Source organism: Balaenoptera ricei, chromosome 2 (assembly GCF_028023285.1).
Source record: "Balaenoptera ricei isolate mBalRic1 chromosome 2, mBalRic1.hap2, whole genome shotgun sequence".
NCBI classification, from domain to species: Eukaryota; Metazoa; Chordata; class Mammalia; order Artiodactyla; family Balaenopteridae; genus Balaenoptera; species Balaenoptera ricei.
In genome coordinates, this window is record NC_082640.1 from 18,139,404 (window position 1) to 18,155,555 (window position 16,152).

Below are 16,152 nucleotides of genomic sequence, written 5' to 3' on the forward strand. Positions count from 1 at the left end.
ATTAATAGCAAAAGTATATCTCAGTGCCTGGAGGGGACGGTGATTGGGAATGAGCAAGCCAAGCCTAGGAGCCTGATCTGGTTGTCAGGGAGGCCAGCACAGAAACGAACGCCTCCTGTACACAAGGATGCACCGTCTAAGGGCGGGGATCCTTAAATAAACACACTGATGTAAGGCATAGGTAATAAAGTATTAGCAAGGCCCATTCCGATTCCCCTTGTCACCTTGAGGAAGGGAAGAATACGATATTCTGGAAGAGCAGGAGACAAGGGGCCAGTGGCCTTGCTTCTCAGCATTTCACCGGGAACCACCAACAGCTTCAAAGGAGTCAATCCCTTCCCGTCACCAAAGGACGGGCTGAACTGAGGAAGGACTTCTAACGTCCTCTAGGGGGGCTGTATGTGGACATCGAGTGGGGCACTCAAAACAGTCAGAGCCTCCCTGTTGCTTTGGGTTTGATGAAAACCCATCCTGAAACCCATTTCCTTCGTTGTCAAAAATTTTACAGCAGTCGTAGCTGCTACTTTTTTCATAGAAACGTAACGCTTAAGGCCTATCCTCTGATCTTCTACGTGTTAATTTTTATACAGCAAAGTGAATCTGAAAAGCATAAAAAAATATACAACTGTAAATCCTTTTTTAAAAAGATGTATCAGTTCTTAATAATGAGATAAGACTTAGGATGCTTTGGGTTAGTTGGTTGATTTTGAAAATAAATTCCGTGAAAAACAGGAAGACAGGTCATACCTTTCTTAAGCTGGATGTTAAGCTTCTTGCCTACTTTCTTGGTGTTGTAACCACTGCTGGGACTGAACACGTGGTGTACGGCTGGGCCCGGAGCAGCGGACGGCTTTCCCGAGGGCTGTACGCTCTGAGGTAGGAGTCGGGGGTGAGGGTCCGCGTGCTCGGGCAGGGGGTTCGGCCGGGGCACCCTCGGCAGAGCCTGCGGCCCCGCGCTGTTCACACTCCTGTGCTCCACATGCTGGCTGTCGGGGCTGAAGCGGCTCGAATAGTAATTGTTCCTCTCGCTTTGGGACAGTTGTTCGTACTGCTCTTTATTTGCTGCGGGAACCACATGGAACCAAATGATGGATGTCCGCATGGCTTGGCGAAACATATGTTGTGCTCTGGGTTTGAGAAAGAATGGAAAGTTAGCAAATGAAGACTGGCAGACTCGAAGATGTTATGAGCTTAATTAAGTATACTCATTAAGCAACAAAGACGGACAGACTTCGTTGAAACTGAAAACAAAATTCTCATAACCCATTTATCAATCGGGTTTGCAAGCTCTGATAGCAGCAGGGCTGTGTCTCCAAATATAAATTTCTCATTCTCTAGATAAAAATGACAAAGTTATGTACAACTACAGGCAAAATACCAGTATTTTGGTATACCCGCCACAAAATACCCTCCACTGTAAATCATTCAATCATACTGTAGTTTTAAGCACAACAGGTATTATCATTTCAATATTAAGAGAAATTAAATATAACCTTCTCTCTACATTATCCAATACAACTTTTAAAAATCATAAAGTATTTCCTTACAAGGAGACCAGTCGAGTTTTTAAAGAAATATATTTATAAGTATACTTAGAAAACTTTAGAAAGTGACTATCCATTATTTATCAGAAAAATTAATCCAAGTTTGTGCACGCAAAAATCTCAGGAATGCCAATGCAGCTTCAATAACTCACAATGTTAAGAGCTGTTGGTCACAGTGCTATTCCAAGACCAGCCCAAGAAGCTACTCCATCTTATCTGGATCCCTAGTCAGGGCTTTAACCAAGTCCTTATGATTTCTGCTCACTCTTGCCTTGTTTTATAGGAGCTGAACAATTTTTATCTTTCTAATAGAGTAAGGGCTTGAGTCAGGATAAGGAAAATCTGAGTGGACACTGCAGGTCCAAGGAGCTTTGTCTTCCTATTTGTCACATTATATGTGACCAAGTTGGACGTGTGAGTTAAAAGTGTAATAAAAACTAGCAACCTGGTGAATTTTCCAAAAGGCGAGGAAGTGGCCAAACTGTAAAGCCTAAATTGGGCCCATGATATTTTAAGAAGTGCTGCGTCAGTCAGAGGGCATTTGGAAACATAGTCTAATGATAGTGATTACCTGGAGTTTGATGAAATTTTTAAAAGCTAGATAATGGCAGAAAATACTCTTCTCCAGCATGAAGGCAGAGACCACAGACATATGGTCTGAGGTACCCCAATCGCCCGCACTCTGTCACGCCTGATGCAGGAAAAGAGCAGCAATGAGGTAGTACACACTTACTGTTCAAATCTTCTATTTCGAAGGTCGCCATCATTAATCCTGACAATGCAATCATTCTCATGAAAAAGGTTTTCTTGTTCAGCTTTACCACCTTTCTCCAATCGTTTTACTAATAACCCCAGGGTTCTGGAACATTAAGAATGCAAATCATTACACACGTAATATTTCCACCATGCACAATGCCCTACTGCTTTAATGCCGGGATTATACTTACAAAGACTGCCTAATAAAGGGGTGCATTAAATTGCTATTCAGACATTTAAAAATAACACCAACACAGAAATCACAACAGTATAAATGGTGTGTAGAAAGGGATCCTTTCAATAAATATGAGCAATCGTTTCTGGCGTGTCAGTGTTATGCTTCTGAAACAAATCGCACACTTCTCTCTATGCTTAAAAATGCTCCCGGCAGAGCTGGCCTGATGGCTCATGGCCGTGGCAGTGGGCAGCATGGATGAGCATGGACTTGTGAGCAGCTCTGGCAGTTTCCTGTTTTAAGCTAGCTGGTACAGTGCTGACGGCAGCCCCACCTTTCCATGAAAGGAAAGGTAACAAGGAGAGGCTAACCTGTACATTTGAGATGGAAAATTGGGAAGATTCCAAAAATAGAAGAGTTTCTTTCCATTCTTGGCATCTGAATTTGGTAATGCCTCATGTTCTGAATTTCAAAACTTCTTAGGTCTCTCAAAAGTAAGTAAGTTGTTGCCATTATTCCCATCGGAAGAAAATAGAAAGCCAGCGACAAGTTCCAATAATGCCAGTCACCATTCACCCCTCCACGTGTACTCAAATTTCAAGTCAAAAGAAAAGCCCAGATGAACTTTTAGAGACCCATGATGGAGGGGAAAAAAAAAAAAATTTATTACAAATGTACTTGGTCTAGAGCACTAACTCCTTGACTGACAGGATGGACATTCTTTATACCCTGGGACAAATAACAAACACTATATACGAACACAGCTTGATACGAAATAGGAATCTCCACCTAGTTCTGATGCTCTGACTTAATTGACGGTTAGCATATAATCTGTATTATGATCATGTTAAAATTTTTATGAACTTATTTTTGGCTTGTCCCAAGCTTGCATTTTCTTTCATAATCCTAATATTTAGAGACAAAAAAAAAAATGCCCATACAGAAACTAGCATTTAGGGGACTTCCCTGGCAGTCCAGCGGTTAAGAGTCTGTGCTTCCAATGCAGAAGGTTCGGGTTCAACCCCTGGTCAGGGAACTAAGATCCCACACGCCACACAATGCGGCCAAAAAATTAAAAAAAAAAAAAAAAAAAAAAAAAAAGAAACCAGCATTTAGAATCCTACATAAATTAAAGTTGAAGACACCATCATTTCCAATCGCCTATCTGTATTTTCCAACGGAGTACAATTTGCAGTACCCTGTATATGCTTTCCAGTAGAAAGATACTCCAACAGATAGTATCCTTCTTCTTTTAAACCTTTGCAGTAATTGTTGTTGTTGATCTCGCTCCCCTGCTACTGTTACCTGTACACACACCTTATCTCTACTGTTGCACTGTCAGCTCCTGCAAGGCGGGGTAGGTGGGACTCAGCAATACATGCTCCAGCACTCAGCTCGTAGTAAGGTCTTGACAAATGACAACTGAATGAATGGGTGCTTGAGTTTAGCTGAAGCAAACAAGTCTCCTATTTCTAATAAGCTTTTTGCAAAATAGAATAAGTGAAATAAAATCCAGATTCGGATCCTTTTTTTCATGACGGTGTCACTTATACCAAACATAGGACTGAGCTGAAATGAACTGAATTAAAGCAAAGGTCCTTTTTTGTTTGTTTGTTATTTTGCAGTTTAACCTTCTTTCTTTCATAAACATTTACTGAGTCACTGCTTAACTTCACTCTAATCTTTATTATTAAATATAATAAAGAGGCATGGTGTTTTACTATGGTTAAGCATACCTACCTACAAGAGTAAGAGGAGATAACATTTAAATTGCCTTTTGTCATGTGACTATTTGGGGATTAGCACCTACTAGTGTAAGAGTCTAAGAAGCTTGGTGACTAATGAAAAAAATATGACGTAGGTCATTTTTAGTTACTTGCCACCGTATATTGGAACTATTGATAAATAAATATAAAAATTCTCTCAGCTCAAAGATAAGAAAAAGTACACTGACACAGCAGCATGAGCAACTTAACTGTCTGGGCTCCTACTTGGCAGGAAGCGATCTCTTAATGTGCCACACCAATAATTAAGTGACCGCTAAAATGTCACCAAGCCCACAATCTATCTCCCCAAGCTTCCCTACTGTTCATTTGTCTCTATGGGTGACTGAACAAAGTGTTCTATCAAAAGCATCCCATCATTAAGATATACCTATGACTCCATTGAATGGGACAAAATAATTAGAGAAATCAAATTAAATCACAGTTGTTGGTAATAGTGGAACCAGAAGAAGACACTGGGCCACTTCGCCATGCAAGCAGCCATGTGAGAGCACAGGGGAAGGCAAAGATGACTTGGCCACCCATGGGCAGTCTTAACAGAGCCACAGCTTGGTACCACACCTGTTGCTAAAAGCTGCCTCTGCAGACCAACAGGGCTTCTTTCAAGTTCATGTATTCAGCCCCTGAGTAAAAATATGCCCTACCAAGAGTCACTCCAGCTAATTAATTAGTTTTTAATTGGTGAGATCGTGAGTGATTTCTCAATACGGTTACAACATTTCTGTGATCTAAAGTGACTGAAAATTATTATGCCTTTATGTATTCTGAAATATTTTGTGAATTCCAAAATAGTCCACAGAATATTTTTAGAGAAATAGAGAGAGAGAGACTATGTTTAATGGAAATCACTTAGCAGGTAACTAGTACCAGTTATTTGTTCAAATTTATAAATTTATCTCCAATAGAACATTTCAGTATCTATGACAACTTAAATAATATAACTTGGAAATCTGTAATTTAATTCTATAAGTGGCATTAATATTTTTCAGATGAATAGGTCTATAGATTTATATTCACCTAGGTAATCATTTTCCTTTTCTTAAATCTACTTTTTTTCCCCATGGGAATCATTCTACAATAATCATCCACAGTAAAAAGGCCTGACATGCTTCATTCACTGAATGGCTTGTCTTTCTATACAAGCCCTCATATATGGCCAAATGCATGAGTAATCCTAACATACAGTAAAAATGTTACAAATCATAAACAAATACGCTATCGCATTTACATGAAATATTGCAGACATTTATTAAATGAGGTTTTAGAATCCAACGTTGTAAAAGTAGTTGCAAAACCCTCAGAATCCTCTTTCTCAGCACTAGAGGCTCGGGAGCTGATTGGGGTGGGCTGGGGGGGGGGCGGGTAGAGGAGCAGAAAGGGAAGAATTTCACCCTGACTGACACAGCAAGTGATCAGGGAATCAACGGAACAGACTGAATTAAGGAGAACTTAGTAGCCTGCTGATTTCTAAGTACTTGACCACACTATTAGAATCACTCTCTCCAAAAGAATGGATTAATTTAAAAGGAAAATGCTACAATCTGCAAAATTATCTCATTTGCTTCACTAGGTGAAAATGATTACAAAAGGAATGGGGATGAACTATCAAAAAAACTTTACAGGAAAATTGAACTGATAACATAACAGCCGGACTGAGAATGAAGAGGGCCCTCTGAAGGGAAATCAACGGGAAGTAATAACAGAGACGTTCATCTTCCTGAAAAATGTGTGTGTGCCAGCAGTTACATCTCCACACCCGCCACCATCCCGGGAAAGGCGACTCGGATAGTACAATTAGAAACAAATTTTAGGGATCTATTTTGCAAATTCAACCAGCAACTAGAATTCCTTCTAAAGGAATAAAGAAATGAGTACCGATGGTGTTGTGGTTCCCATAACACTCTTATTAGAGAAAATAATTGAAGGTCGTAAAGGTCAGAGCATTTTGGCATGTCGCTCTACCAGAGTAGACAATGGATTTTCTTCTTGGCAGTTAGTACCAGAATTCCTTATTAGGGCAACCACTTTCCATCAGAAGAAGAAGCCACTTTGCAAAAGAGAGAAGAGAGGGGAGCAGGAGAAGAGGAGTTGGGGGAGGGGTGGAAGCTCTGCTTGTGGGGAACATTCCAGGGGCAGAAGCACCAGCCTGGCTGTGCTGGCTGGCACAGGAGGACGAGCAGGTGTATTATTAACATAGCAGGGAGGGCGGCTCTGTGAAGCCATGGCTACAGGGCTCCGGGGTACAGGGGACAGACCTCTTCACCTCCTGCATGAATCTAATGTGAACCCGACTTGGCAAGATGCTTTCTGAACGAGTGGATTTCTTCTGGTAAATCGGAAACATCCCCAAATCTACTCCTCTTCCCTGGTCCTTCTACCTTTTCAAAAATTTAGGGAAAAAAATACTATGTCCACTATGTACAAATCCCACTTCTGAATAATTTTCCTAAAAGAAAAAATAGGTAAATACACAGGTTTCTTTGAAGTCTTTCATCATGGCTTTTGTACAATGTTTCTTAACCCCCAAAGAGGGCAAAGAAGAAGAATATAGCCCCAGAGAGCAAGCCATTGAAAGGCGGCATCTCTGTACATGATTTTGGATGCATAATTAGAAATTTAACTGCTTAGATTATATTAAGGGTTGCACCACTACATTTTTACAAGGTTCATTAGCCTAATTATACACTTAATTAAAACAAACTCAGTCACACATGTTAACATTTTCAATTCTAAGTATAAATTACAGCCAATGATAAAACTGAAAATAAGTAACAAATGTTTTATTGACATCTAAATTGGCTGAGCAAGTCTGAGTTTTGCTTTGATAATGTAAACTCCCACAACTGCCACCCAGCTGTATGGAAATGATCATAATTCATCTTAATAAAAGCTGACATAGTATAAACACCACAAATACTGTGAAGGCAGAGAAGGCATGAGCAGAATGGGCTCGCATCAGTAAGACCCTCTCACCTCACTGAGTACTAAACAGGGGGCTGGCAATGACCTATATTCGATCCCTCAGAACCACAGCCAGAATGCCAACTTAATATAACATCTTGATTTTTTTTTTTAATCTTTAGTGGATGAGATAAAGTAGACCAAAAAATGGTAAAGTAAAAGTAGAGAATTCCTTTAGATTAGGGCAGAAATGATAGGCATCGTGCCACTACATTTAAAGAAGCAAGATTTATCTAAATGTAAAATACAACTTTCCTCTCTAAAACAAATGCATTTAGCATGTCCCTTTATTAGAACAAAGCAAGTCTGCAACTGAGAACGCACAACCTAAGACTTACAGACGAAAGGCTACAGATTCAGTAAATAAAGTTAAATTGTGTTTCTTAGAAAATACTTAAATTAAAATCAAGTACACAGAGTTCAAGAGCATATTTATTCTTTTAAAAATGAATAGCCAACTTTAAAACTCTACAGTGAACTGAAATACAGTATACAAGCCTTGGATAAATCTCTTCTTAACACCTGAGTTGTTTCCATGAAATTCAAATTGGCTGTAATTCTTTATTAACAAATACACCCAACTAACTAAATAAGTGTGTTATTATAGTTAGGGATAACTAATATCCCTGGGATTCTCAAATTTATGATATAAGAGTAAATTCTCATCTCACATTCATGATAGAAGAGATCGTTTTCCACTGTTACAAAGACTCATCAGCACTTGCCTAGACAACCAGAACTCCCAGCATTTGGAGGAAATTTTAAAGGCACATCACAGGAACATAAGTGGAAGGTGAAATATCATTCTTCTTAGCTGCCACTGCCAAGTACCTCACTAAAAGTATTTTACATGTATTTTATAAGTACATGTATTTTCATATTTTAAGCAGACAAAGTCAGAGGAGTGTCCCAGCCCTCAGATGTGAAGACCGAGGCTAAGTGAAGCTAACTTGCCCAGACCACACTTACTAAAAAGACAGAGCCAGATTCTGTCCCAGGCATCTCTGGCCTCAAAACATGGGTGATTCCTAACAACCCCTCTGCCAATAACATGAAGACTCAGCATGTGGTCCAGGCTGTCACTGACTGCCGCAAAGAGGGAAGACAGCACAGCTAACTGGAAATTCTGGAAGAAGATGAACTGTCTGTTTTTGATGTGTTATAGAGCAAAAGATAATAAAATAAAGGTTAGATGAGCTAAGATTTATAACTAACGTTATTTATAACCCATGTAAATAGTAATCAGAGGAGCCAAGTTCACAGATTTTCACTGAATAATTAAGTAGAGGAGCATGCGTTTTCTTAAGACCTTCCAAAGATGTCAGCTAACTACTCTTGTATACAGAATAGTTCAAAACTTTATAAACACTTCAGTTTTTACTTGAGAGGAAAATTATTCAATATGTGCATCTACAATACAGAAAACAAACATTTGTATTTCACTCCTTTTCTATATTAATCTGATCACAGGAGTATATATTTTCCAACAGGGTCACTTTTATTTCAACTCCAAAACCTAAACATTTAAAATATTCTTTTAGGGATGTGACTTTTTTTAGCTTTACGTGGCAGAATTTATGGACAGTAATACAAGTAAGAAAATAAGTCCAGGAAAAAAGTCATGAAAAGAAACAATATGGCAATCGAAAGGTTTGGTATTGACCCTTCACCTGATACTCTATCAAACTGAAGATAAATGGCTGAAAAAAATCATTTGGGATACAAATCAAAATTAATCAGACAAATCAAACGATGGCACATCTGTAAAAAGAAAGTTGAGAGCAATTAATAAGTAAGGCATTTGGCAGCATGAGGCAGCAGCAGAAAGCTTAAAACACGCAGACCCATACACACACACACTCCTTCTTACCAAGGACTGTTTTCCTAATTAAAGGCTTTAGATTTTTCCTCAGGTCTCACGGTTGACAATCAGATATTGGGAAGAAGAAATCTGTGAGTGCCTGTTACTAATTGGAGGATGTTAAATGAGGTTGATTTTTTTCTATTTCCCTTCCTCCAGGGAATTTGTTAGAATTAGTAGGGTGCAATGATGGGAAATAATATACGGTTACAATAAAGAGGCTTTCTCATCAACCAAGTAGGTGGAAATAAAATTCTGGACTCTGGCCCCAAAAACAATATGAATAGGAAACAGAGAAGAAGGAATTTTAGATATGAAAAATAATAGAATGTAAACTCCATGATGGCAGGCATTTTTTATTTGTCTGCTTCTCTAGAGCAGGGCTGGCAAATTACAGCCCATGAGCCAAAATGTGACCTGCCACGTGTTTTTGCATATGAAGCTTTTTTGGAATACAGCCAGGCTTGTTGGGTTATCCATGTCTATGGCTGCTTTCACGCTACAATGACAGAATTGAATACTTGCAACAGAAACTCGGTGGCCCACAGTGCCCAAGATATTAACTATCTGACCCTTTACAGAGAGTTTGCCTAGAACCAAGAACGGTGCCTAGGAGATAGCAGATCTTTAAAAACAAACAAACAACAACAACAACAAAACTCTTGCTTAATAAAATAAACAAACATACAATTACTATTTGCATAAGAAAAAGCACAGTGAAAGAAAATTCCAAGGGCCACAGGGCTAAGAATAAAGAATGTATATAAATGGGAAAAGGCCCATTACAGAAAAGGCACGGAGAAGCAGGCTGCACTTTATGAAGAATAATATGCTTTAGCCGTACGTGTTTCCAGAGGGGAAAAGATTAAGAATGTTCACTGTAAGTCAGACTGGTGGCCCAAGTAGAGGAATAATAGTTATTTTTTTAAATAATACAATGATATTTCTTGAAAACCTTCAACAATTTCTCTATTGTTTCCTGAATGAAGTCTCAGAGGCCATTCATAAAGTGCTTTCTAACCATCTCTCCAGTGTTATCTCCCAGTACACTCAGTTTCAAATCACTGACTCATTACTTCTCAGCAAATCACACAAATTTGTATGGAGCATCTTCCCTTCGTATGTTCTCTTCCTAGAAAGACTATCTTTCCGGAACATCACTAGCCTAAGTCCTGTATTTCCTTTAAAGAACAGATCAAGTTTTACTGCTTCACAGCATCCAATAGTCAATAGCCCTACTTCCTCTAAACCCTACGGCACACGTGCATTGAGTTCTTTAGACACATACTATAGATCTTTTTATATACGTATTTCTCAATTAGACCTTAAGTCCCTTAAAACTAAATACAAAACCTTATTTCATAAGCCCAGCCCCTGTTTCAGAATACACTTTCATGTCTTGCTTTCTAAATACTTAACATTGCAACATAATCGTATTTCTGAGTAATTAGAAAGGCTCAGGAAAACTCGTTTAACATCAAGGCAGGATACATTCTTATTGTTTTGTTTCTAATACAGCAATGCAGAGCTAATAGGGACCATCACAGTAAGCTTCACTGAGCAATACCGTTGGGCTAGGTCCTAGAAATATAAAAAAATATAACATGAAACATGGTTTTTCTGCCAAAGGAAATGACAATTACTTGGCATAGCCTTCCCGAAAACAGTAGCACTTGTGATTTAAATAGGGAGGTTATGTTTGACATTTAAATCAGGAGGAAATGAAATTACATGTGTGAAGTGAAAATCAATTTCAAGGTAACAAAACTGTGAATAAAGAGTTCTGGGTGGGGATCAGTTAACTTTATATTTTTGAATAAAATACAAGATGATGACTAGAGAAAAACAGAGCATCAAGGGGAGACAGCACAGGGAGTTCCCTAGCAGTCCAGTGGTTAAGACTTCGCCTTCCAATGCAGGGGGTGGGGGTTCGATCCCTGGTCGGGGAGCTAAGATCCCACATGCCTCTCAGCCAAAAACTAAAAAAAAAAAAAAAAAAAAGAAAGAAAAAAAAATAAAGAAAGAAAGAAAAAAAAGCCAGAAGCAATATTGTAACATATTTAATAAAGACTTTAAAAATGGTCCATATCAAAAAAAAAAAAAAAATCTTAAAAAAAAGGGGGTGGGGGGAGACAGCACAGTCTCTCCCAGGCATTTATTTTGTCTCCGTTTCTACCATCCAAGACAGTGGCTGGGGGAACGGCAGCCACAAGCCAACGGTCACTAATGTCCCCAGTCAGGGAACAACATTCAACCTACTCTAGAAAATAGCCTTTTTAAATTGGTCCAGCAGGATTTTTATTCAAAAAACTTCATTATACCTCAGGCCATAATAATACCTAAGTAGCTTTAAAAATTTCTCTAACATTGACTTCACACTCTTCCTATTTTCCTGAATTATATTTGATACTCGAGATGTTCGGCATTGAGTTTCTTCTCTTTACGATGTTTAATTCCCATTCTGCACTGTTCCTTGAGGCTTTTTGACTTAGAAATTGAAATCAGAAAGCAATACTGACATGCATGTGTCACTTTTAGGAAAATAAGTATTCAGTAAGTGTTATTCAATTAGTTACATCTCCCAAACTGAGAGGGCCCAAGTATGATTGGAATTTTGTACAAAGAAAGTTATTCTTGGAAATTTCAACTTACATCCCATGAATACGTATTCTTGTGTTCCCACTGGATAATATGTGCAATTTCTTCACGAGTCCTGCTTAATTTCTTCCTTTCTGCTATACTGTGTTGCTTAATTTGCCCTTGCAGCCACCATTGAGCTGAGGTAGCTCCCCTTATAAGCTGTCATCACAATTAAAATCATCTTCTACAACAAGCCAACTTCAGTTACCTAATTCAGACAATCCCTCCTCTATCAGCTCACAGAACACCTATGATACAAGGATGTCGGCATTTATCACATAATTATAATAGTGTGAGTTCTTGGCTATCACTCCATCTTGACTGCAAACCCCTGGAGACAGACTGTGTCCTGTTCATCCTTGTTTCCCAGCACCTAACACAGGAACCATCACACGGTAAATGCTTGGGGAGGTTTCTGACGGACTGAGAAGAAACCACGTGTCAGCATTTCTGAGAACACGTGAGACAGGTGTCTCTGGCTCCTGAAGATTGGCGTCCATGATTCTTCAGCAGTCCTCCTGCTGTTCTCCGTATCGTCAGCCTCACTCTGAAGAGCCACGACCGTCAAGGTGATGAGGAAGCTCAGAGATGCATCACAGGTGTTGGGGGGAAAGAATTGTTCTGTTTCCCAATATGAAAACTAGTAATGCCAAAAAAGGATTTATAAAGAATCTCATTTTCTTAATCTCTTTGTCCCTTGTATAGGGAAGCTGTACAGGATATTCTTCATTAAGTTGCCACATCAACAGGGATTAAAAATGACTCAGCTGTAAAACACCTTCTAGTTCTGTAAAGGGATCCTTGTCTCCTTGAATGTGTTCTGTATATCGAAACGAAATGCCATGGTAACCAGTAACTGTGGTCGATTTTGTGAAATGCCTTTCACTGAATTAATCTGCAGTAGATTTCTTTTTCTATCTTATACTTCTTTTGCTTTAGGCTTTTTAACCTATTTTATCCTAATATCCTTTCACACTGCGGTAGGAAATGTGTAATAAATGACAGAAAATAACATGTTTGTAATTGAAATACTGGTTTAAAGCCGGTATATACACAATTAAATCTCATTTGTGATGAGTTATATTCCACAAGCAGTTAAAGGCACACTAATATTGGGAGGCTATCATCCATGCATTTTACCCTCCTCTTATTTTTCTACTCATGAAATAAATAGAAAAAGGGTTTAACTTCTGAGATCACTTAAAATTATAATTTTTAGAGGAGATAAAGGCAAGGGCCATTTTGAAAACAACTAAGCTCATTTAACTGAAAGTCCTTTGAAGACATTTCAATGCTTCTCCAGAGTTTTAAAAAAAAAGAAGGAAGAAAGTGAAAGCAGTCATAACTCTGTGAATGTAACACCCTCCCACCCCCAATTCAAGGTGAATTTCACATCTTGTTAGATATAACGCTCACATTCAAGCCTCGTACTCCAGCAGAGTTCTACGTAAATCAGTGTCAGCTTCCAGACCTTCCATAAAGCGTGTGCTTTACCAAAGACATGAAATCTGGACTCGATACTGTCAGGAACATATACCAGGAAGGCAGTACAATTGTTCAAATACTTATTTTGAACAATTAAATAGATAATTCAATCACATGCTTGTAACTGATGTTTCCTCCATTTCTCACAATATACTGGACGCTTGGAATTCCTTGACAAGGGTTGAAACTATGTTCCTGTTCTCGGTCACTGGCCTAAGGTGACTTTCCAGCTCCCTCTTTTCTTCTCCCAGTGTAAAAGAAGTTAAAAAACAGATAAAATGATAACAATAAAAGAAAGAAGTTCAAACTAAAAAGCCAAATAGTTCATAAATATGTTTCATTGGCTAATAATTGGATGGGTAAATAAGAGAGGATGGGAGTAAACTTCAAAGGCTAATGCCCACCCCCCCTCCATGGGGAAGGAGGCAGCATTTCACTTGTGGATGATGGAGGCTCATCAAACATTTGATTAGTTGCAAATTCAGTTCATAGTATTTGAATACATATAAAAGCAAACATACACTAATTCTTTCACAAAAAGAAAGCAGCAGGATAAAAGAAACTCATATAACATTTGACGTTTTTAAGGATATATGTTCTATGAAGTAATGAAGTCATACTAACAAATAGTACAAAATTTTGATATTTGAGTGGGCAGATTGAAGAGAAGGAGACACAAGTCACACAGTAGAAAATAAATCTATAGTTTGTCTAACTTAAAAAAATTTCAAACATAATCATAAAAATATAAAATTTAAGAACTAAATAAACATAAAAGCAAATTCTAAATGAATCATTTTCTATGTTATCCAGATAATTTTTATTGGATACATTTTTTCCAGAAAATTGCTTTAAGCTCTCCCTTACCTTTGCACATTCAGCTGGAGTGCTGGCTCTAAAGGCTATCATCAATTTGCATGGATGTGATGAACGCTAAAATTATTAGGGTAATTTAAATGCCCGATTTCTTCATCAGCCTAAGTGCTTTCTGTGATTATAATGCAGTGGCCCCCAAATGAAAAGGCTTCTATTAAGCATACGCTAAGTCAACACCACTCTATATCTGAGCATAAATGAAGATAAAACACTCCACATTATGATTCAATTAAAAACCTGCAAGATACGTTACCTGCCGCCTCGAGCACTGAAAGGCACTACATGGATTCCCAGAGGCCCTCCATCGTTGGGGACTTGTACGAGCTTTACCATATCACTGTGAGACAATATGATGAATGAGGGAGCATGAACATGGACCATCACAAACCAAAACTGAAACCAAACCAAACACAAAACCGCAACGACACAGACACACAATAAACAACAAAGGAGGACAAAACGAAAAATCCCACCAGGCACACACGCATATACATACACATTCTGGAACAGAAGCATGGTGATGAGGGCACATTCAACTCTACATACCTGCACACTAGTCTGATGGCATGGGGTAGGGAGGGGGGAGCAATCATCAGAGATAACTATATTAAAAATGACACAGCACCGTTGCTCTCGGACCACACTCTTCTGTGTAGTCCAAGTATACATTTTATGATCAAATCTCTAGACTTCCACTGGAAGTTTCCCACCCTAATATGTATTCAAGGACTACGAAGATTAATGGGATAAAGATGCTTCAGCTGCACAGCACTTTATAATTTACAAAGTGCTCCTACACATGTCACATCATTGATCCCCTCCCGCAAAAGTCCAATAAGGTCAAAGCTTTGCCCCGGGAGGTGGCAATCCAGATGGGATACAGCCACCCTTACTTCCCAACTCAGAGCTCCACGGAAGGTCACCATCCTACTTGCTGTAAGCTCACTGCATATGCAGGCAATGCAACCCCACGGGATACCCGTAAAAAATCAAATGATTGTCCCAAGGGTGTTTGTAATTGAACTCTAAAGTCTTTAAGCTATTTATATGAAGTAACATGAAGTTACTTCTACCACATAACTACAGTACTTTAATATTAATATCAAAAGCCCGAGTTTAACGCAACTGGCATAATCTGGAGAATGTAAATTTTCTACGCCATTTCAATGAGATTCCACTTTCTTTGTAGGTATTTCTGTGGGTGTGAGTACTGCACAAAAACCTAAGCAGTCCTGATCTAACAATCAATATTTGGAAATACTATTTCAATTACATATCTAGTTTTAAGCAATCTGGACAACCATAAGTGATTACCAATGGACTTGACCAAGATCACAATATAGTTTTTATGCAATGGAAAATGCCAATGCTACAACTGTATATATCTATGTGTATAGATTCAATCACATACACTAATTAGGACAAAATTGAAATTTTGTCATATTACCAACATATTTACTAAAGTAATACTATTTAAATGGATATTTAATTTTTTTTCTATTTTCATAGAATTTCCTAAAAATCCTATTTGAGATACTGTTAATACCATTTGAACATGTATTTAATGACTGGTTTGTCAACTAAGATGGTTTGCCAACTAGTATAGTAACTTTAATACATTTATTTTATTTTATATTCTTTCTCAAAAGAACTATGACAGTGCAAGTGTTTCTTAAGTGTGTAAATACTTAGAGTGCTGGTTGCTGAATATCCAAACATAATCTGATTCGAAGCCTATTTAATCTCACTGAGAAAGTTCTTATAGCCCTTCCTTGGAAGACCAAGAAAAGACAAAATTAAGGGTTTAATTATTAATATCTGGACCCCCAACTTTTACCCAAAATCAAGGAAAAAAATTTAGAATGACTGCCCTCCCTGCTCTAAGGTAACTTAGAAGAAGTCTTGAGAACATCTTCCATTCAAACCTGCCATTATTTAAGATAGTTGTAAAGTTGTGATAATATATGGAAGTTTTTCTTTGACCTTTTACACTTTAAATCATGTTCAAGATCCCTAACCTGTAATTTTTTATCAAATATCTTGAGAGATTCTGTTTCTTCAAATCAAAAA

At 38.2% G+C, this 16,152-nt stretch overlaps 1 protein-coding gene across 17 annotated transcripts in view; it reads right to left on the bottom strand.

The window, feature by feature from the left end:
• Positions 1-16,152, bottom strand: part of PARD3 (par-3 family cell polarity regulator) — a 631,899-nt gene that overhangs the window by 272,501 nt on the left and 343,246 nt on the right. For all 17 annotated transcript variants that reach the window (XM_059911602.1, XM_059911622.1, XM_059911633.1 and 14 more), the window contains 3 exons: positions 14,336-14,419; positions 2,278-2,403; positions 748-1,127 (listed from right to left, as the gene is read on the bottom strand). In XM_059911602.1, the coding sequence (XP_059767585.1) occupies positions 748-1,127; positions 2,278-2,403; positions 14,336-14,419 (590 nt within the window). The remainder of the gene's footprint in view (positions 1-747; positions 1,128-2,277; positions 2,404-14,335; positions 14,420-16,152) is intronic.